General features: G+C 37.7%; 1 protein-coding gene across 2 annotated transcripts in view; it reads right to left on the bottom strand.

Moving 5' to 3' along the window:
• Positions 1–6,475: 6,475 nt before the first annotated feature.
• The window catches only part of DAPK2 (death associated protein kinase 2), a 1,192,346-nt gene continuing 1,176,470 nt past the window's right edge, over positions 6,476–22,351 (bottom strand). For both annotated transcript variants that reach the window (XM_044077737.1, XM_044077738.1), the window contains exon 10: positions 6,476–10,370. In XM_044077737.1, coding sequence (XP_043933672.1) covers positions 9,729–10,370 — 642 coding nt within the window. In that variant the 3' untranslated portion in view covers positions 6,476–9,728. The remainder of the gene's footprint in view (positions 10,371–22,351) is intronic.

The raw sequence follows: 22,351 nt of genomic DNA, 5'->3' as shown, positions 1-22,351 counted from the left end.
TTATGGCACTGGTATGTGACAGTGCAAGGCTGTCTGTCATGCTCCACAGTTATGACCTTGTATGATTCACAGAAGTCCCAGTCACACTTACTATGACTGCAGAACGTATGCATTTAGCATATTTTTAAATGCAGTGAACCACTCCTACATGATTTATTACTGATGGGAATGAGTGTCATCACTGTGTTTTTCATGGGTATTAGATGTGTTTGTGGTTTTCTGCTTGTCTGCATGGTGCATAATGTGACAAAAGAAGTTACTGTCAGCATAGTTAGCTGAAATTTTGTAAATACTGTCATTGGGAATATCAACCTGATTTATACAAGATGCATGTGTTACAAATGTATGAGAACTGCATGCCATACAAGATGTTGGTGTTACAAATGTATTTGAACTGTACGCCGTGTGTATATCAAACTGATTTGTACACACATTTGTGTTGAAAAGATATTTGTAAAGTGCTTGTGTTTCAAATGTATGCACAGTGTGCCTTACTGGAGAGAACAAAAATGTACATGCACTTTTGTAACTGTTTAGATGTATATATTTTAACAGGGGAAACTGGAGGGTTAACCTCAGTATAGCAAACTTTAGAAAACTATCTGAAATTAAATCACTTTATAGGCTAGGACATAAAGATGCTATCTCACAGGTTTCAATGCAGTCAGAGACACAAACTATGTACTTGGAAGCTTTCTGTATTGTCGTTAGGGTGAACTAATCACTACACTGGAAGCATGGAGATATGCAATTGTTTTATGACTTCTAGAACCTATCAAAGATCTGAGCAAAAGTCCCTGTGTGTGCAGTTTTACAGGTAGGTGCTAAGTCCTGCCAGCTTCCAGCAATGGGGGTTTTGCATGGGAGCTATAAGTTAGATAACCAAAAATGATGTCATCCTGCAAGCTATCCCAGCAGTAATATTTTAGATATTATTTTGAGAAGTCTCTTAGTGAGACAGAGCATTTTGTATTCTCTCTTGGGTCTGACAACAACAACAAGGACCATTCCTCACATCATTTGCATTGCTCTATTAAGTAAGCTATTAGGGTATAGTAACTCTCTTAGATACAATTAGGAATATAGTGAAGCTTAGTTTAGATATTGTTTTTCTTTGTCAGAGCCTATCCTGCAATGTTATTTTAAATATTTCCTGTGGTGTTGAACTCTGATACCACTGTGAATATATATTTAGTATTGTCTTATTTTTTATTATTTATTATTAAATATATTTAAACCTTTCATTGTAGCTGATATTTGTAGAGATATTTAAGTTTTGAGAGCATTTACCAAAACAGTCAAAAAGCAGAAAAATGGCAGCAGCAGAACCACAGCAACACTGTTTTTTATTGTAGATAAAGTAAGCGCTTTTGTCGGTGTACTCCACCAACTTCATCAGACAAATGACATAACATGTAGTTGCAGTTTAAATACTTTCAGACTGCCATATCAATTACACAACTGAAACCATTTTTTAAAAAATTAAAGAGATATTCCCAGAAAAAACATTTTGCAACACAGAACGCCAAAGTGGGAATAAAAAACTACATTACTAGTACTATAACATAGTTGAATATAAATGAGTTCTTTACATTAGCAAAACATTGCAAAGTCTTTATCATAAATAGAAACAGAAAAATATATAGTTAAAAACAGAAAAATATATGGTTAAAGCCAGTCGACCAGTATGACAACAGTATTACCAAGTCAAAGTTTTTGTCCCTTCCCTTCTTCTTGTGTCCTAAAATTCTTCGTCCAAAAACTTTGATGCGAACCAACACCAAAAAACATATATCTGGTGCTAATAATCCACTATGCTTATGTTGAAATGAATTAAGTTGGAAGTTTATAAGCGTTGTTATAGCCCAAACTCAATACTTTAAGAAAACTTACACCATATATTGCGATTCTAATAATGCACCAGAAAATATACTACAAAATACGAAGTGTATAATGTAAATTGTGCTATAAATGTAGTTGTGTTAATAATGTTATTAAATTATATATGGGCACTCTTTGTTAAGGGCCTTAAAGTAGCTGGTGAGGGGTTCTGATGGCAGCGGTATCTACCTTATAGTCTGGACAAAGGGGGACATAGCTAGTAAACCTGTGCCAGCCTTTCCTAAGTGTGAGTTTGTGTGTGTGTGTGTGTGTGTGTGTGTGTGTGTGTGTGTGTGTGTGTGTGTGTGTGTGTGTGTGTGTGTGTGTGTGTGTGTGTACATGTGTGTCTATGTGCAAATCAAATCTCCAAGAGTATGTGTGTCAGCTATTTGGGCAGGGACATGAAGCACTGGTTTGACAGAAGAGAGTGTTGGAGGACTTGGCTTGGTACCCAGGCCAAGGATTGAACTCTACAGCTGCATCAGTGTGGAGTCTTACTGGGGATCCTGAGAAAGCGAGAGGGACCAGCCGTGGACTGACTGTGTTCTCTGTGTGCTCTTAAGGGAAATTGCACTTGATGCAGAGAGCTGTATCTGGAAATACTGTGTGTGTACCTGTTATCCTCCTAATGAAGAGAGACATGGAAGAGCTCTCGGATCATGTGGCCCAGGCAGGTATGACCCTAGCCCTGAGTAGCATCCTGCCTTCTCCCCGAATGATACCACAGTATAAGGACAAAATGATTGACTTCAACAATTGGCTAAGCTTCTGGTGTCATTCAAAGGGGATCCAGCATCTGTCTGCCTGGGATGACATGATCGACAAACCACGATGCTTTGCCAGAGATGGTCTGCACCTGTCACCCCTGGGATTCAGGTTACTTGCTAAAACTCTTGCCACCCCTATACTGCCTTTATAGGCAAGGTTTAAAGGACAAAACCATCACTGTAACAGAAAAAAGCATGCAAAGTCTGAAGGTAATACTGCTCAAAGCTAGAAGTCTAAACCTCAAAATGCACTCTCTTGAGGCACTCCTAAAAATGGAGAACATCGATATTTGTGCAGTAACTGAGACCTGGCTCAAGACTCCAGACAGCACCCCTGCAATACCAGGCTACAACTCTTAACACACTTTTCGGCCATTAAACCAAGACCGAAACACTAAAGGTGGAGGAGTCTCCATATTCACCAAGGATATTCACACTTCCAGACTAGTTGCCCAACACAATGCATCTGGAATTCTCCAGGTGCAACTAACACTAGGTAATACTGCAATCCAAATTGTGGCTTGCTACAGATCCCCCACCATGCTCCAAGATCCTCACTACACCTCTCTAAACATACTGGAAAATATTAAGATACAACCAAACACCCTAATACTGGGTGATTTCAACTACCCTGCCATTAACTGGGAAAACTACTCGGGTCCCAACACCTTTTCACAATGGTTTTTGGAATTCATAAATTCCAACACCCTGGATCAACTAATCCATTGTACCACCAGGAGCTCCAATATCCTAGTCTTGGTCATTACCAACATGGGAGATAGATGCTCCACACCACTGGTCACCCCCTCATTGGTCATTTCTGACCATAAGCAAATCACCCTTGACATCAACATCCTACCCCTGCCCCCAGTAAAGAAACCTCTGTAAAAAAACTTCTCCAAAGCCAACTTCATGCTACTTAAATCAGAAGTGACAAACTTCAGAGGAGCTGAAAGTTCGACTGCTGAATCCTACACTAAGGCACTGCACGAGCACATCCACTCGTACATGAATCGTGCCATCCCAAACAGAACCAAGACGCTCTCCTCCAAAAAAAGGAAGCCAATCTGGTGGTCCCCTGCCATAAACAAACTATACAACAGATGGAAGAAACTGTTGCAGAAAAGAGGAAAATCCCAGGATGCAAAAAACTCCCTTACCAGCCTCAGTAAGAAGCTGAGATCCCTCATAAAATCCCCAAAAGCTAGTTATGAAAATAAAATTGACAAAGATTCCAAAGACAACCACAAGGCATTCTATAGTTATGTCAAGAATCTAAATGGCAATGATCAGACCTGCTCTGAGCTACAACAGAATGGCATTAAATATACTGATTCCAAGGATATTGCCAATATGCTGGCAGATTGATTTAGTGCCAACTTCACCCCCCTCTCACCCCCTAAAGGGCCCATCTCAATACCAAAAGATTGCCAAATTCTGGTAATCAAGCCACACAGGCAGAATCCGCACTCTCCAAAGCTAAGAATACAGCATCCTAGGGACCGGATGAAATCCCGGGCTGTATACTACATGAACTACAAAATGAACTGGCACCTCACTTAAGTGTCATGTTTAATCATAGCCTCACCTCAGGCTTTGTGCCCACTGAGTGGCACACAGCTACAGTTATCCCACTCCACAAGGGGGGATCCACCTTGGATCCCGGGAACTACTGACCCATCAGTCTGACGAGCCTGATCTACAAGGGCGTGGAAAACATTATCATGGAACTTATAAACAAAGACATTGGCAACCTTCAAACACTGGACCCCACCCAGTTTGGTTTTGTGAAGGGTTGATCTTGTCTCCTGAACCTGATTAACTTCTTCGAATCAGTCTCTGGCGATCTGGATGAGGGTAGGGCGATCTATACAGCCTATCTGGACCTTGCCAAGGTCTTTTACACCATTCACCCACTCTGAAATCATAGATAAACTTACTAAGCTGGGCATAAATCCCTATGTCACTCGATGGGTTGCCAACTGGCTTACTGACAGAACCCAGACTGTAAAAGTAGCCAACTCCAAATCCAGCTCCAGACAAGTGACAAGTGGAGTACCTCAGGGTTCAGTCCTGGGACCGCTCTTGTTTGGCATCTACTTTTCTGAAGTACAGGCCAACACTAAGGGACTCTGGCTAACAAAGTTCACAGATGACTGCAAACTGGGAGCCATTATTGAATCCCCAAATGATGTGGATATTCTACAAAAGGGCCTTAGAGAAACAGATGCTTGGTGACAGAGCCATGGGCTCAAGCTTAATGCCAAGAAATGTATAGTTATCCCCTTTGGGAAAAACCATACCCCCATGAATTACCACATAGGTGGCAGTACACTAAACACCGAAAGTGTGATGAGAGACTTAGGGACACAGCTGGACGGTGGTCTCACCTTCGATAACCACATCGCCACAATAGTCAGGAAATCCTTCTATGTGGCACACCTCATCACTAAGGGCTTTTCATCCAGAAAAAACGAGGTCATTGTCCCACTGTACTCATCCCTCATTAGACCCATTATAGAGTACAATGCCCTGTTTGGTATGTGCCTCACAAGACATCTGCAACAGCTGGAAAGGCCGCAGAAATACCTCAATAAAAGAATCACAGGCCTAAAGCAGATGTCCTATGCTGACTGTCTAAAAAAACTCCAGCTATACTCTGTGGCATATCGTCTACTCAGAGGCAATCTCTGCTTAACATACAAGGCCATGTCAAACCCTGAGCTGTTGGACATGCTCCACTTAAAGAAATCTCAATCCCTCAGAGCCACACGCTCCAGGGATCTAAACCTTGTCATCACAATGAACAAAACATGCTGGAGGGATAGGTTCCTGACCCAGAGACTCCCCATACTCTGGAATAGACTGCCCATACATGTCAAGCAGAGCGCCTCCTTGGCCCTCTTCAAAAGGAACCTTGACAATTGGATGGGAGATAGAAAATTCACCCCGGGGATCATGTCAGTCGCCCTGCTAGACAGGGGTCCAGGGAAGTAAATATTGTGGGAAGAAATATCCGGGGAATTGTTTGGATAGGCTTGTATAGGCCCTAGGGTGGATAGCCTAGTACCAACCTATGAACCTATGAATGTCCCCCACAGGTGACTGTGGTGAAGATTGAGGCTCCTTGATTACTGGTCCAGTACTGGGTCATCACACATAAGTCAATATGTAACATTTGCATTTTAATGAAGTATAAGATTTATAAATGATTATACACATGACACGCTGCACACTGAATGGTACAGCAGATTTGCAATCAGATCAGTTTTTTGTGCCTTTATTTAGGTGCTTCCGTTCTAAATTGCCATTCCCACATTTTCATGCACTGACAGTGGCAGAGGTTAGTAAACCATCCACTGCGAGATCATGAATTACAGACTTGAAGCCTGGCTCCATTTGCATATCTAGGTCATTCCAGGTACCATAATGCATATGGAATAATACTCCACTGTTCTTTTGGGGTCTGAATTGCATACAGCTATGGCATACGTTTTGTACCACAAACCAGCTGTACACAGTTGTGGAATAAGTTTATGAATACCAGCCTAGGTGTTTTTAGTCTGCCCTGGTTTGCAGGCAATCCACACTGCTACTTTTATATTCTTTCCATTCATCCACAGATACTACCTTGTGAACTCATCCACTGTTTCTTCCCTGTGGCTTACTTCATCAATTAATTCCATTTTCTTTAGTCAGACATATATGGGTTTACATAACTCAGTGTATTCAGTATTTGTTGCACACACACACACACACACACACACACACACACACACACACACACACACACACACATATAAATCAACAAAAAACAACACTCAAGATGGGGAAATAAAGTCCTACATTTAATGGCTAAAAAGACACCCAGTACACCAGCTGCAAACCAGATTAACTGGTGTCCACAGCTTCCTCAGTGTAAAAAATAAATACGAACATGTTACTTTTTAACAGCATTGCACATCAATTCAAGTCACATGAAAAACATACACCAATAAAAAGAAAAAAGGTTCTGTTGTTTGTTTTATATTTAACTAATAAAATTCATAAACAGTTATTCATACCTGAGGGAAAGAAAGCCCTATTTTTTTTACAAACCAGCTTCTTTCTTTCTGTAAAGAATGCTTTGTAAATCTTCTTTATGCAAATTAGCAACTTTGGGAAACAGCATCATTGCCAATAAAATTAAATGTCACATTTAAATGAACCAAGGTATGTTTATATAAACAGTCCTTGCTTTTATTACATCTAATGTAACTCAGATTTGTGAAAATTCTTTTAGGGCATGTGTTGTTAAATTCACATAAAAACATTCTGCAAGGTACAGTATGTGCCTTGTGGGCATATTACTACAGTTTTTGTGTGGTGAAACCATAGACTTTGTTGTGAAAAATGGTGTGTTTAACACAATATCTTATTTATTCCAGTTCCTGCATAGTTTATTTCCGCACAATGTAGTTTGGGGGTGAGTGTGTTTGGGTTGCTGTCCCTTTTACGGTGGTTGAGAAACTGTACCAGGTACTTGTTTTCATAGTCATTCAATCCACAGAGAAACAATGTTACTGTTTTTACAATCAACCTTTTTTGTTGGGAATACTTTGTAAACATTCTGTGTGTATATTAAAACTCTGGGAAACAGCATTAACACCAATAAAAAAGTGTATAGCATTTCAGTGAACCAAGGTGTATTTATATAAAGCACTCCTACTTTTTTTACATCTAATGGTACTCAAATGTGCAGAAATTCTATCTTTTAAGGCACGGCCCATGTAAAAGGTACCCCAGAAAACATTCTGCATGGTAGATTATGTTTCTACTATTACAAGTTACAATAATTCTTATTTGTGTTGTAGAATACATGTCCTTCATTGTGAAAAATTGTGCCAGTTAATTGTCTTATGCAAATGCATGTCTTCTTGCATATGCTAGTGTATTCTTCTCTACAAAATTGATCATTCTACAAACTGCCTTATAAGCAATGCCTCTCCAGTGAAACATTTTAACAAAATAAATCATGCCTTGTTAGTTCCTTTATTTAAAGACGTAATAAAACAATTTTGCAAATGTACAAGCATGGATACTTCAGACTACATTATTCCTGTTTTAGACAAGCAGCCTTATATTCATTGCAATACTTACAGAGAAAGGAAGGATCCCAGTTTCAGAGAAGGATCAAAACATTCCTTATTCTTACAGAAAATAAAAATCGAAGATGACGCAAAACAAAAAGTATAAAGTAAAAACAGGAAATTAGAAGACGAAAAAGAGTATATAAGTTTCAAAGTACACAGCTTTAAAAATCATGGATGATTTGACTATGCAGTTAAATAAAGGATAAGCAGTCATATTTAAACAGGACGGAGCAATGAATGTTTTCTACATAAAGAATAACAGGGCCATATTTAACCTGGCCATTGTCGTACTGTTAACTTGGTAATATAAACATTTCAAACAAATAAAAAAAATAAGGAATGAAATAATCTAACCTCCGTTTCTCACTGTACTTAAACAATTGTAAGTTAATAATCTCTTACAGCTACTTGTAGACTAATGACACAATATTGTACATGCGCACATCCAGTACTGCAAATGAACAGTGCAAAACTGAACTATGAATGCATGTTGTTAAACAGAAAATAAAGAGCTAAAAAGACATTCAAATCTATTTCTTGTTGCTCTTGTTTATCTGTAACCCAGTTTTGTACTGCTAATAGTGGGATTGAGATTTAAGGGCATACATCATGCACACTCACATACTGACACCCTGCCATGAACATAGTATCAACAAGGGTGAGATGTTTTTTTTTCTTGTAGTTTTGAATGAGTACTTTGAAAAAAATATGAAAAAGGCACAGGATATGCATCAGACAACCAACCTGCATCTATGGTGTAACAAGTGAAGCATTATTTTTGTGAATGTTTAAACCCTTATCTTTCACCAGAAATAAGTCATCTAAAAATCAGCTAGATATGGGAGTAAGAAAACAGAAAAACTGCCATTCATGCATCTGGAGCCAGCCAGCTATGGCTCAGTAAAGGCTTTATTAACCCACATCAAGATAAAGAGAGATAACATTAAAAATAACTCCAAAAAAAAATCCCCATCAATTCATATTTATTTCTCTGCCTTTCATATATGCATTCATGTATAAATGCCAACATTTTATTACCGATCATGTGAAACCAATGCCATTATTCTTTTAATAAATGTACATTTTTCCCATGGTCCTTCCCACTTTTTCCATCCACATGACGCACCTAGGATTACTCCAGTACACTGAGAGTATACTTCCTGCAGAAAGAGTCGTTGCCATGGTACTAAATGTCAACAGAACTTGTCACGAGTCCTCCTTTGGTAGATTATCATGCCATGAGTTTACAAGAACACTGCTAAGTAAGCCCCTAACGCTGATCCTCAGACATGATACTTAATTCATATCCATGACTTGACCTTGCCATATGGCCTTTACAAAGCCAACCTCTATATTTCCTTTTGTCAAAGTCACAGAATAATTTCACTATTGAAAGGAGAAATTCAAAACTGATTGAATGGAAAAAAAATCACAATTCATTGTTCATAAAAGCAGGAGCACATATGATATTATTGTTCATTTTAAAAATATTACCTCTTTCTACAAAGGCATCAATGCCCCGATCGTGAATATATGCCAGTTCTGTTATACTCATTACCATAACATTTTTTAGCTGAAACAAGGCATCAGGCTGCATGAGCAATCAGTAGTGCAAAATCAACAAAGAAGAAAAAGGGATGTTTATTATGAAGAACATGTTCAATATATGTGATCAGTGAAGATAAGAAAAATAAAGTGACAATACTATTATAAACTAGCTACAAAATATAGAACAATGTAGTGCGAATCTCACAAGTGTTAGAGTGTATTTAACAAACTAAAGGAAGAGGTGCCTAGTCATTGTAAGCAGTATCAGATCTTGCCATTACTTATCGGCGTCCTTTGTGTGACATACTGAATTATAAACAGCAGCTTACAATTTATCAAACTACAGTATTACAATGCACTGAAGCTGCAGAACAAATGTTCTTCAACAACAGCTTCACCTCTATTGCTGACTAGCCTCAGTGATGCCAAGGTTTAATGCTGCAAACAATTCATCAATGCAAGACCCATTTAACAACTCCTTCAGTGATTCATTCACATCTTTACTGAAGGTTGCCGCAAAATCACCATTTGTAAACCCCCCACTGCCACTAGTTAACTGAAGGGAGGTTATGGCATCCTGAACCCATTTCAGCTCTTCAGACAATTCCTGATTTAATGAATCAAACTGGGACTTCAGGTCCATGTACTTTCCAGTGACATTAGTTAGATGTGAGTCCACTGTCCTGATTTCATCCTGAAGGTGTTTCTTCATGGATTCCACTTTGCGATACTCATATCTTAGCTGAGAAAGTTCATGCCTCACACTCTCATTCTCTTCCTTGTACCAACCTTCTTTCTCGTTATAAATGGAAACAAGTGCATCGATATCTTCTTGTAAGGCATCCTGAGCAACAGCCAGTCCACTGAAGTTGTTTTCCATTATAGCAATGTCTTCCACCACCTTGGCAAACCTTTCAAAATTGGCATATGTATTATTTGGCGGCATACTGGAATGACATTTGATTGTATACTCTTTCAGTCGTTTGGTCTTCAGCTGTCTGCGTAACACCTTTCTCAGTTCTGGGGCTACTGATTCTTTTGTCTGGTGAATCATCAGATATAAGAGTTGAGTGTTAATGACTAGTCAGAAATCACGTTGCAGTAACAGCACACACTGAGGCAAAAATCCTGTCTACAGGCAAAAGATGCCATGCAAACTGCATTATCATTGCATAACATAGCTCCTGTTTGTTTCCATGCCATGCAGTTTTTGAAACACTGTGCCAAATAAAACCACAAATACAAGAACAAGAAAAAAACAGTGAGCACCAACATTCCATGCTACATAACTAGTGGATCCAGCAGTGGTATTAATAAACTCTTTAGACTTTCTGGGCAAATCACCAAATTGGAAATAAATGTGTTTCAAGAAAACATGCCCAAAGCACGCATGGACTGCACACCTGCAAACATGCACACACACAGTCTTATACTTCTCACTTGTTTTGTGCAAACTAGTATTATAAATGTGCTACTGAGAGAATACACTCATGCAAACTAGTAGTAGAAATGTGCAAGCAAGAGAATACACTCGTCTTCTACTGACAGAAACAATAAGGGCTGCAGTTCTAAACCTAAACATAACTGTATTGCTCTGGAAATGAAGAAAACAAATTACCATGGTTGATGACTCAGGACCACTTTGCCTTATGTATCCACCCATGAAAAGATATCAAATTTCAATACCCGTGAACTAGAAAGGCAAATTAATATGCAGTAAAGAAAGACATTTGCATGGAATCTTATCTCATAACCATATTATGCATTCAGCAGAATATGGGCTGACTTATGCCACATTTATGACCTACACAGAACATTTTTGAATGTGGTTTGAAACTGGTGGACTCAGTCATTCATATGTGACACTTTTGACTTGCATATTATTTGTTAATCTGAAGGCTATAAATTCAGTTATTATACCAGCACTGTACCCAGTGACCGACATATCCCAAGTGCACTTTGGCATGCTCTTTATTCTGGTCCGTTCATTTATCTAATTTTACTGTAAAAGCCCTATATAATGTTCTGTTTCTCACACTTACTTTTCCCACTTCACTGTATCATGATTCCAGAATGTACAGAGTAGAGTGACTGCGTTTGTAAAACGAAACCGGACTGGTCAGTGTCTGCTCAGTCACAGCAGCACTGGCTTGAGATGCTGGCATTGGTACAACTAAACCCTCCCATACGTTTATCCCCATGGAAAAATACAGCTTGATTTACTCCATTAGACTTAATGAAAGTGAAACTCACTATCTGTAGTGCAAAAATTAAAAAATAAATAAATAAATAACCCCCTGAACAAAGCCCAGCCTCAGTGTCATACAGAAACTACATGGAAAGAATTAATAACACTTTTGGGCTTGAACAGTCAAAGCACAGCTTACCCAGTTGGCTTTATCCTCTTAAATTGTTTAGTTGTTTTTGTCTGCTCTTAAGCAGGGCTTTAGAAGCACCGCAAGCAGTAAAGCAAATATGTTATTTTTAATCCTGAAAATGAAGTTTGTAAAGATGGCAGATTTGGGTGGCACTGTCCTTAGAAATGGCAAAAAGATGCTTGACTGAATGCAGTCTCTTAAAAGACTCAAGTAAACATTAATTTTAAATTTGTGAGATACAGTTTGCTGAGAAACTACAGTTAGATGAAAATGTCTACAGAAATGGGCAAATATGACTGACTGAAGTACATATGTTCCAATTTTATTAACCTTGCTAACTAAAGCTGTCCCCTCTACAAACTTCATCTCACATGTTTAAAAATAATATGTTACTGGCAGTTTCATATGCAGTCAGAATGGCACTGTAACACACAGAAGATATACTGATGCCTACATTCACCCCTCTCAATTTCAGATAACCCTTCTTTTTAATTTTTCACTGATTTTTCATTAATGTCACCCTTAAGCATACTGACTTGATCATGAGTCAAACTGCTGTAGAGGGCTCTCACTGCAGCATCAGTTCAGGTTTTTTTCAACCTCTCTGCACCCATTTAGCCAATACATTCCCCCTGGAAGGGACACAGCCAGAAGCACTTGTTCCCTAAGGAGACAAGATTCAGGTGTTAGGGATCAGGCCATCTCATGTTCATGGGGGCCTCCTGAGGAAAGTAACTTCACTAAATACTGCCCTTCTAGGAAGTTCCATATTTGTTCTCACTTACATGTGCATGTATCCCAACTTACATAAAGCAGATAACCAATTGACCCAATAGCCGCACCCTGCAATCCCTCAGCAGTACAGTAGGAGTCAACAATGCAGTGGGCCATATCTCCCTCCCCTCATCCCAGGATTAACAAGCTGGCATCAGCAGCTCACTCCCATCTCCCCAATCACTGCCATCCTCCCTGCTCAAGTACTTTGAACACCTGGGCTGGTAACTCAACTTGGGTCACCATGATCATAATCATAGCTTCATCCCTCAGTGTCACAGGTCTGAAGCAGTCAGTGTTCTTCTTACGTGAATGTTGCATCTGAACATTGTAGTTTTTGCATCTTATACACTTTTGACTCTCACTCTGTCTCCCATTAAGTGATAGCTCAGGAATGACTGGTTCACTTCCATGACTACTGCTTGCCGATTTACCTGAGACAGAACATCATTTTTCACGACAATAAAAACATTGTCCAGTGTTCATCAGTGATGACGCAGCAGAGGGGAGTGGACTACAGTCTGGAAGTTGTACAATTACAAATATTCTGGTTGCACCCTAGCAGGCCACAACTTTCAACATGCCTGCATTCTTGCCATTGACTGCTGAGAAATTTCTAGAGCTAGCAGTACACAAGCAGTAATGCTTTAACTACTGTTATCTGCCTAGGTTTACAGAGTCCTGCTAACAAAGCATACATTCCACATTACTTAGTAAAATGACAGTATTAAGAAAACCAAGAACAAGCGTGTGACTGTGCAGCCTCAAATAAAAACTCTGTACCACTCCAACGGGTCATGTAATGCCAGAAACTGTCACCGGGGACTGTCTGCTGAGTAGAATTCCATGGATGCACAGTAAAACACAGTTGAACACTTTCCAAATTGGTGTAAAATAATAAAAAATCCAAGCGTAGACACAAGAGAACAAGTACGTAAAGTGAGTAAACGCAATTTATTTAAATAAACAAAATAATAAAATGACAGTATTACTAAACGAAGTGCTCCCAGTAATGGGTCTATATTACATCCATGAAAATCCCTTTCAGCAAATGGCTCTTTATTGGATGACAACCAGCGAAATCTATTTCCCACTAATGGCTATTTCAGCAAATTGTTTCCTAGGGGAAAAAAACGCTTGGCCATCATCAGGATTTTCCCTCTTCCCACTGTAGTGCAGTCTCAGAGTTGGCATATTTAGTTAGGGGGGTGTGGGGGTGAAGCCCTCCAGATTGAAGGGTTTTAAATTTTGTCTGTTTTTAGGTTGGCCAAGTGTTTTTTCCCCCTATAAAAAATTCGCTGGAATGGCCATTTAAGGGAGTTAGATTTTGCTGGTTATAGTTCGTTGAACAGTTGTTCACTGAAAGGGGTTTTCGTGGACATAATATAGGCCCCCAATAATAGCACAACAATGTGGGAAAAGTCATTAGTGCACTAAATCCCAAACCTGATATATGGACTTTCTCAACTTGTGAAGCACTGTCTTTTTTGAAAAACTTTCACTAGCAGTTTTATGTTCCCTTTCTGACACCTGGTTAAGCTGGTCTTGTGATGGATAGTCCAAGTCACTGGTCTAATGCTTGCTTGGTATAAGTATTTATTTTTATTCTTCCATTTGGTAACAGGAAGGAAGGTGAGTCTAAAACCTCTTTTTAGCCATAATCCTGGCCAAAGAAAAGATAAACAGGGATATATCACAATCCTAACAAGAATTTGGCAAACTTAAGCAATATGACAACAATAAGACAACCCTCTACTCTTACCTCCCAACACTAGGACTTGTGAGAGATGCACATATACAGCCAAATTGGAAGCCAAGCACTCTCCAGCCAAGACTGGATTAACCAGTCAAGAGGAGAAGGATAACATCTGCACCACACCACATCAACACATAGCCTTCCAGAACATACACCACCACAACACTCACATAGTAACACAAAACACACACCTACTTTCTCGGAGGCTCTCAGTAAAAATCTGCCCAAACAACAGAGACCTCCGAGGCAGAAATGCAAACAACCACCACATCCCAGCACAAACCATGAGACACATAGCTCACATAAACAGTGTGCCAATCAACCAAAGCCCATAAGGCAAAACAACTTACCCAATACACTAGTCATAGGTGACTCAATAGTAAGGCACACTGATGTCCCACTCACTAGGTTGAATAAAGGGAAAGTTACGGTCAGCCGCCTGTTGGGTGCCAGGATCTGCCACATAAAGCATGCGCTTAGGTCACTCCAGAACAGGTACAAATATGACTCTGTCATTGTCCACATTGGTGTTAATGACCTGAGATGTACCTCCCTGGACTACATGAAATGAAACCTAGAGGAGCTCTCTGATCTTGTAGCCCAGGCAGGTATGACCCTAGCTCTGAGTAGCATCCTACCATCACCCAGAATGATACTACGGTACAAGCAGAAAATGATTGACTTTAACAATTGTCTATGTTTCTGGTGTCATTCAAAGGGGATCCAGTATCTGTCTGCTTGGGATGACATGATTGACAGACCTCGATGCTTTGCCAGAGCTGGCCTGCACCTGTCACCCCAGGGATTCTGAATACTGGCCAAGGCTCTTGCTACTCTTATAGTGCCTTTTTTAGGCAATGTCCTAAAGACAAAATTATCACCATAACAGATGCAAGCAAACAAAATCTGAGGGTTATGATACTCAATGCTAGAAGTCTAAATCTCAAAATGCACTCGCTTGAAGCACTCCTTAAAGTGGAGAACATCGACATCTGTGCAGTGACAGAGACCTGATTCAAGGCTCCAGAGAGCACTCCAGCACTACCAGGCTATAATTCATATCACACCTTTCGGCCCCTAAACCTGGACTGAAGCACTAAAGGTGGTGGTGTCTCCATATTCATAAAGAATATGCACACCTCCAGACTAGTAGCCCAACATAACACATCAGAGATACTTCAGGTACAACTAACACTGGGTAAAACTGCAATCCAGGTTGTAGCCTGCTATAGATTCCCCACCGTGTCCCAAGACTCCCACTCCACATTCTTAAACACACTGGAAAATATTAGGGTACACCCAATACCCCTATACTGGGAGACTTTAACTACCCCTCCATTAACTGGGAAAATTACTCATGTACCAACACACTTGCTCAACATTTTCTGGAATTCATTAATTCCAATGCCCTGGACCAACTCATTCTTACTCCCACCAGGGGAAGAATCATCCTTGACCTGGTCATTACTAACATGGGTGACCATTGCTCTACACCAGTAATCAACTCCTCCATGGTCAGATCTGACCACAAGCTAATCACCATGGATATCCATAGGAGCCGAAAGGTGTGTTATGAATTACTGCCAATATCCTGGCAGATCGATTCAGTGCCAACGTTAGATCTATTAATATATTAATACATCACTAGTTGGGTACTTTTTATTATATACGCAGTATTATACAAATAAGATGTACACAAGTTTCTTTTATGTTTTATGTTTTATTATGTATATTATTATGTATGGTATATTATATGTAATCAATGACTAGATTCATTTGCCTTCAATTACAATTTTATGCCAAGCAGATTTTTTCATGTTCATTTTTATGTGTGTATATTCATATTTTCACATACATACATATATATTTTAGAAAATATGTATATTTGTATGGATTTGAAATAGTTATGTAAATTATTTGTGACTTCTAGTTTATAAGTAGATCTTTTTATAAAAAGTTTTTAACTCATAATTGCTATTAACTATTACCATGGAAAATAATTGGTCAGAATGTGAGTATTGAAACAGAATTTTGGCATGAACATTAGATTCTGAGGAAGTCTCACGATAAGAGACGAAAGCGCGCTCAATCTGGTTTATGTGTTGCAAATAAAGATCCTGGTTTTTTATATTACTATCGCTGTGTTATTTCCAACAGTAATTTTGTATCGGTGGTGGAGGACAGCCTTTATTGTGCCAAACGGTGGGAGTTTGTGTGGTGTGTCAAATCAGAAGTTTATTAATAAAACCAACTAAGTTATAAGAGAACACAACAAAGCTCAGCCAAATTTAATGCCCATTTTTGTTTAATAAAAACTGCCACTTTGTAGAGTCCTTTATCCATGTTAATAAAGGTGAAGTCAGTGGTGTTTAATATTGCAGCAGTAGTGTAACCTGGTTAAAGTCATGTTAAGAGTTACTAAGAACATGGTAATCTTGGGTGAAGAACAGAATCTGCAAATGAGTTTCTGCTTTAGCTAATGGAGACAGGACATCTGTATTACGACATCAAATGGGCTGTTAACCGAATGCCCATTTATCGACACATATTAAGTGAAATACAAATCCCCAAATAGCCACAAAATTTAATTTTTTCCCAAGGGAAAAAATCGCTTGGCTAATGCAAAAAAAAAAAAAATTTAGCTCTGCCCCCCCCCCCAAACTAAAAATACTAACTCCAAGATTGCACTACAGTGGAGGAAAGGGTAAATCCCTGATGACGGCTAAGTGATTTTTGTCGATAAAAGGGCATTTGCTTAACAGTCCATTTGATGCTATAATATAGACCCCAGGATAGCTATGGGTGGGCAATAATTTAGAAATGAAAATTTTGAGAGTTTTCATAAAAGAACAGCATTGCCAGATTTTTGTTTTTGGGGAATGACATTATAAAGAGATAAAGTGACCATACAAGTAACTGGGTAGCAATACAAAAGGCTATTTCTTTGAGGAATACAGAGTGAAAGGTGCTTCAAAAATAGAAGTTGGAAGTTGGTAACACAGACAGCAATATGTACACAAAGTTGATAGGAATGAATATAAAGCAAAATTTAAGAAGAAATTAAATGCAGTTTGGAACTGGATTGGAAGCAGAATCAGAGGTTTTAAGCTGGAAAATGAAGAAAGAATTAAAATGATACTTCAAAGCATTGTCATTCTCTCTTAAGATCCAAGAGACTGAAGAAGAAGATAGTAATGGGGTAGTTGCTGAGTATTTTGATTAAGCAGGGGTTTATTTCCTTTTTCTAGTTTCTGACATGTACATTATTGGGTTGCTGAACACAAACAGCCGCTAAAGTTTGCAATATGTGGTTTTAGCAGTTTTGACATCTATTTTTGTTTCCTATCTAAGTGCAGGAAGTGGTTATCATAAAATATTATTCAACGTTTACCATAAATATCTCCTGGAGATATACAAGCCCAAAAAAAAAAAAAAATTGGCAAACTGTTACACAAATATTCAGTATCTCACACCTGGAACAAACTCCCACTCAATACAAGAAGCATTACACACACCAGTTGCTTCAAAACAGAACTAAAAAAAACTCCCTATCAAACTCTCAGATATGCGCCTGTCAGGACCCTACATAAATCCACTCCCCCACCTTTGCTTTTACTTCAATTACTTTACTATTTCTACAACTATTACTCCCTTCACTTCTCTGCTTTAATGTAACTATTTCTCTAAACTATGTGATGTATTCACCCTTAATTGATTATGTGTAAACCCATTCATTATGTTATATCGCAATCTATTTACCTCAATTTTCCTGTGTATAATGATATGTATAAAGTTATGTCTCAATTTTATATATCATTGTATGTACCATACTTATATTTTAATCATTGCCTCTAACATGTCACCAGCTATATCTTGTTTTATTTGTTTTTCTCATTGTTTATGTAAATGTTGTATATTCTTTCTTTTTATTGGAATATTTTATTGTTTTTGTTTATCACATTGTTTATGTACATTTTATATATTCTTTTTTTGTACTGGAGCTTTTCTCTTCGGGATTCCACTGAAAATGGGTTCTTGCTCAGTTGGACCAACCTGCTTAACAAATGGCAAATAAATAAATAAATAAATAAATGCTACCAATTAAGCCTGACACCCCTTTACCTCTTGATGTCAGAGGTAATAAGTTTCTTGAAAGTGGTACTCTTGATAAGTAGAAAGAATTTTGGATTGGACTGAGTATATTATTAAAATAGGTAAGAAGATTTATAATATTACAGAGGTTGCAAGAAGGGACCATTCAGTAGTTTGTGAGGGGATGCAGTTCTTTATAGGGAGAGTTGAAATACCTGAAAAATAATTGAGGGACTGTAGTTTTTTTAAGTTCAAGAAGAAAACATGGGACAGTGCTCACATACAGAGTTAAAGAGAATGGAAGTCGATTGAAATGTATGAGCCATATTAGCAAAGATGAGCTCCAATAGGAAACTCAGCCCAATCTAGGATTGAGATAGTAGGTAGAATAACTAGCTGAGTGGGATATTATAAAGAGAAAAGATAACATAGTTTGTTGCAGAAGGGAACTACCCAGTGACAGTACTGTCCCCATGTGGGATGGAACTGGGTTTAGAGGCCCAGTTAGCAAGATCATCGTGCAGGTAATTAAAGTACTGACGAGGAGGAGGATCAAAGCAATATAAAGCTTAGTGTTTCCACCAACAAGTACTTCAGGGCAGAGTGAGAAGTACAGGAAGATCAGGCAGCAATCCCAGCCTGGTGTCTTTTTTTACAAGTAACAGTGCCCCAACTTGTGATAACAAGAATATCAAAATAATGTGCCATAATCCATGCTTCAAAGGTATTGGTCTTACTGAAGATACTTTTACAGGTTAGATATGTCAAAAGGGTCAGTGGAGCAGCCCACCTGATGTTTGGAAGAAATGGTGGTATGAAGGAAATAGGGAAGAAAACCAATATTACATCTGATATCACTGGAAAATAAAATAAGAAGGGTAAGAAATAATGAAAGTGAAAGTAATTTTAACAATGTTGGTAGTCTATGAGGTTGCAGTATGAAGCATAAAAGCAAGGACTACATTTATTTTTGTAGGAGTAAAAGGCTGAAATTTAAAATGAGAGTAGATACATGTATCCTAATACAGTTGAAAATGAAGAATGGGAAATGGGAGGTGGTGACTGGAATAATAGACTATTGAGGGCCGAAGTTAAATGGCAATTAAGACTTAATGCTAGTGAAACCCCAGGTTTAAATGAGCATGTCAGTATTAAACATGAATTAAAATATAGCGCATTAAAACGTTAATTTTCAGGTTTATATATTAATATATATATACACCTGTTTTATTTTTTATTTTTTAAAAAATATGTATTATTTTTCTGTCTCTTTTGAATACTATCAGATATATTGTACACTGTTTTTTAGGATGCTATATGAATTTTTTGTATTTTTTTTTAAAAAGGTGATTGGACCTAATTAAGGGTTAATTAATTTATTATATAAGGCTGAGTTGTGGTGATGAATTTGTTCTGAAGAAGTGATAATACGAAAGCGCTTGACCTTGACTTTTATTATTTTTGTATTGTGAATTCGTGAATAAACGTTTTTGGGCTTTAGTTATTGGAGTCGGAGTGGTTGTTGGATTACTAGTTGTGTGTGTACCACTCTTCACCCTTGGTTTCTATAAATCCACATTGGTTACACATCCCACATTTGATAGTGTGTTTCCCTTTGTTATTTTTTGTGGTGGATATTGTTTGGTTATTTCTTCCCAGATACCATTTTATCAGAGAATAGATTCATACCTGGAGGAATTTCTCATTGACGGCAGAATAACAAGCAATATATTAGATAGCCTGAAAATCAAATTTCCCAGATTAGCAACTCTGGTAGGGAAACCTAAAGTACATAAAAGTGTGTTGGACCCACACCTCAGACCAATAGTATCAGGTAGTAAATCCAAAACTTTCCCAGTTGGTAAAATTATTGATATCTGGCTTAAACCTATATATGACAATATAAGTCACATGGTTAAGGATTCCTGGGAGTTCCTTAGTAACTTCCCAGTAAATTCTTTGAACGGGAATAGTATTATAGTTACAGTTGATATTATAGACCTATTCTCTTGCATTCCCAAGCAGGAAGGCCTAGATGCCTTATGTACTAGCATTAGAAGACATACAAACTTAGAATGGGATAAAATATGTTTGATAATGGAATATATGTCCATAGTACTAGATAATAACTTTATTTATTATGAGGGAGAACATTTCCGCCAAACAAGAGGAGTAGCAATGGGTGCCGCTTGCACACCCATTTACGCAAATGTAGTAATGTTAGATTGGGAGGATGCTATACTGTTTACTAGTGAATATTTCAAGAAAATCAAACATTATTCAAGATTTCTTGACGACATTTATATTATATGGGATGACAGTATTGATAATTTACATAAATTCCTAGATTTCATTAATGAAAGTGGCCCATTTTTGAAATTTACTCATGCGTATAGTTGTACAGGGTTACCTTACCTAGATACTATTATATACAAACATGAAGGGAAGTAAAATCACATATTTACAGGAAAAGTACCTTCTCCAATGATTATTTAGAATATGGAAGCTATCATCCAGAGAAAATGAAGCATAACATATTCAAGGGTCAATGCATAAGAGCTGTAAGAATGACCTCACATTATAAGGAGATGTTAGATGAGGTAAAATTTATTACTCAACTTTTTGAAGATAGGGGATACCCCATCAAGGTGATGGAGCAATTTGGTTCAAATATCATTACTCAATGGGGTACCAAGTACAAACCCCTACTGGGTTCAGGAGTTGTACATAGATTTAGAATAAGTGATATAAGCAATACAAGTATAGGAAATCAAACCAGTATTAGTCAATATGAGAGATCATGTATATTAACATTCAATACCAAGGTTGAACAGGTCAAGAATATATTAATAAAATATTGTTTTTTATTATTGAGAGATACTAATTGGAAGGATGTATTAGGGACTCGACCCAGAATTGTACTCAAAATGGATCGCAATATAAAATGGTATCTGGGAAGAAATAACCAAACAATATCCACCACAAAAAATAACAAAGGGAAACACACTATCAAATGTGGGATGTGTAACCAATGTGGATTTATACTTGAAGTAGCTAGTATTACGTTAGACAATATGGGGCACACTAGGATCAAATTCAAGTATGGCAATTGTAAGACAAAAATGATTATATAAATGGCAAAATGTACAGCATGTTCAGGGTTTTATATAGGAAAAACCGAAAGAAGTTTTGGACAATGTATATATGATCACATTTATTGTATCAGGAAGAAGGATACTAAGAATGCATTGTACAGGCACATCAAAAAGATGGGTAACATGCACAAATTTAGATTTGCCATACTAGAAATTGTCTATATAGATCCTAGGGGGTATGACCATAAAACGTTACTGGGTTTCAGAGAGACATGGTGGCAATTATTCCTAGATGCTACGAATCCACCCAGACTCAATGATTATATTTCTTGTAAAACTATTTTAGAAAATTATTAATTTTACATTTTGAAGCCTGGCGTCCCATTATGGCAATATTTATATATTGTTTGTACAGTTATTACATTTTCTGAATTTATCAGGGGGACAGAGTGGGTTCAGATAGAGTGTTTTTAATTAGTGTTTGTTATAGTTATCCATTTTTATACACATTTGTCACTGATGCAATTTTATACTTTTTTGTCGAAAATGTCAGACAATATGTATGTATGCACTTAATATATAACTATTATATAACTATATCAATTGTCTTCTTAGGCTCTTTATAAGTAGATATACACAATTTTTTTTTTGGTTTGCATATATTACATATATAATGTTTAGCTGGACATATAGATCATATGTCTTTTAAACATTTCAATAGTCCGTTCATATGTTGACATCACTTTTAGTTTAGGAACAACGTTGCAAAATATGCATATTATGTATACGACTTTAAAGGTTAGATTGAGCAAATTATGGCACCAAATTTTAAATAAAGGAAGGGTGTGTTTAGGTTTTCAGTGTTCTGATGAAGCCCACATTGCAGTGGGTGAAAGCGCTTAACATCACACTGAATTATTTCATTGAG

The sequence above is a fragment of the Protopterus annectens genome, chromosome 7.part0 (genome assembly GCF_019279795.1).
Source record: "Protopterus annectens isolate FY-2018-M chromosome 7.part0, PAN1.0, whole genome shotgun sequence".
Classification (NCBI taxonomy): domain Eukaryota; kingdom Metazoa; phylum Chordata; order Ceratodontiformes; family Protopteridae; genus Protopterus; species Protopterus annectens.
The sequence above is the reverse complement of the archived record's forward strand: the minus strand, read 5'-3'. Positions and strand labels throughout refer to the sequence as shown.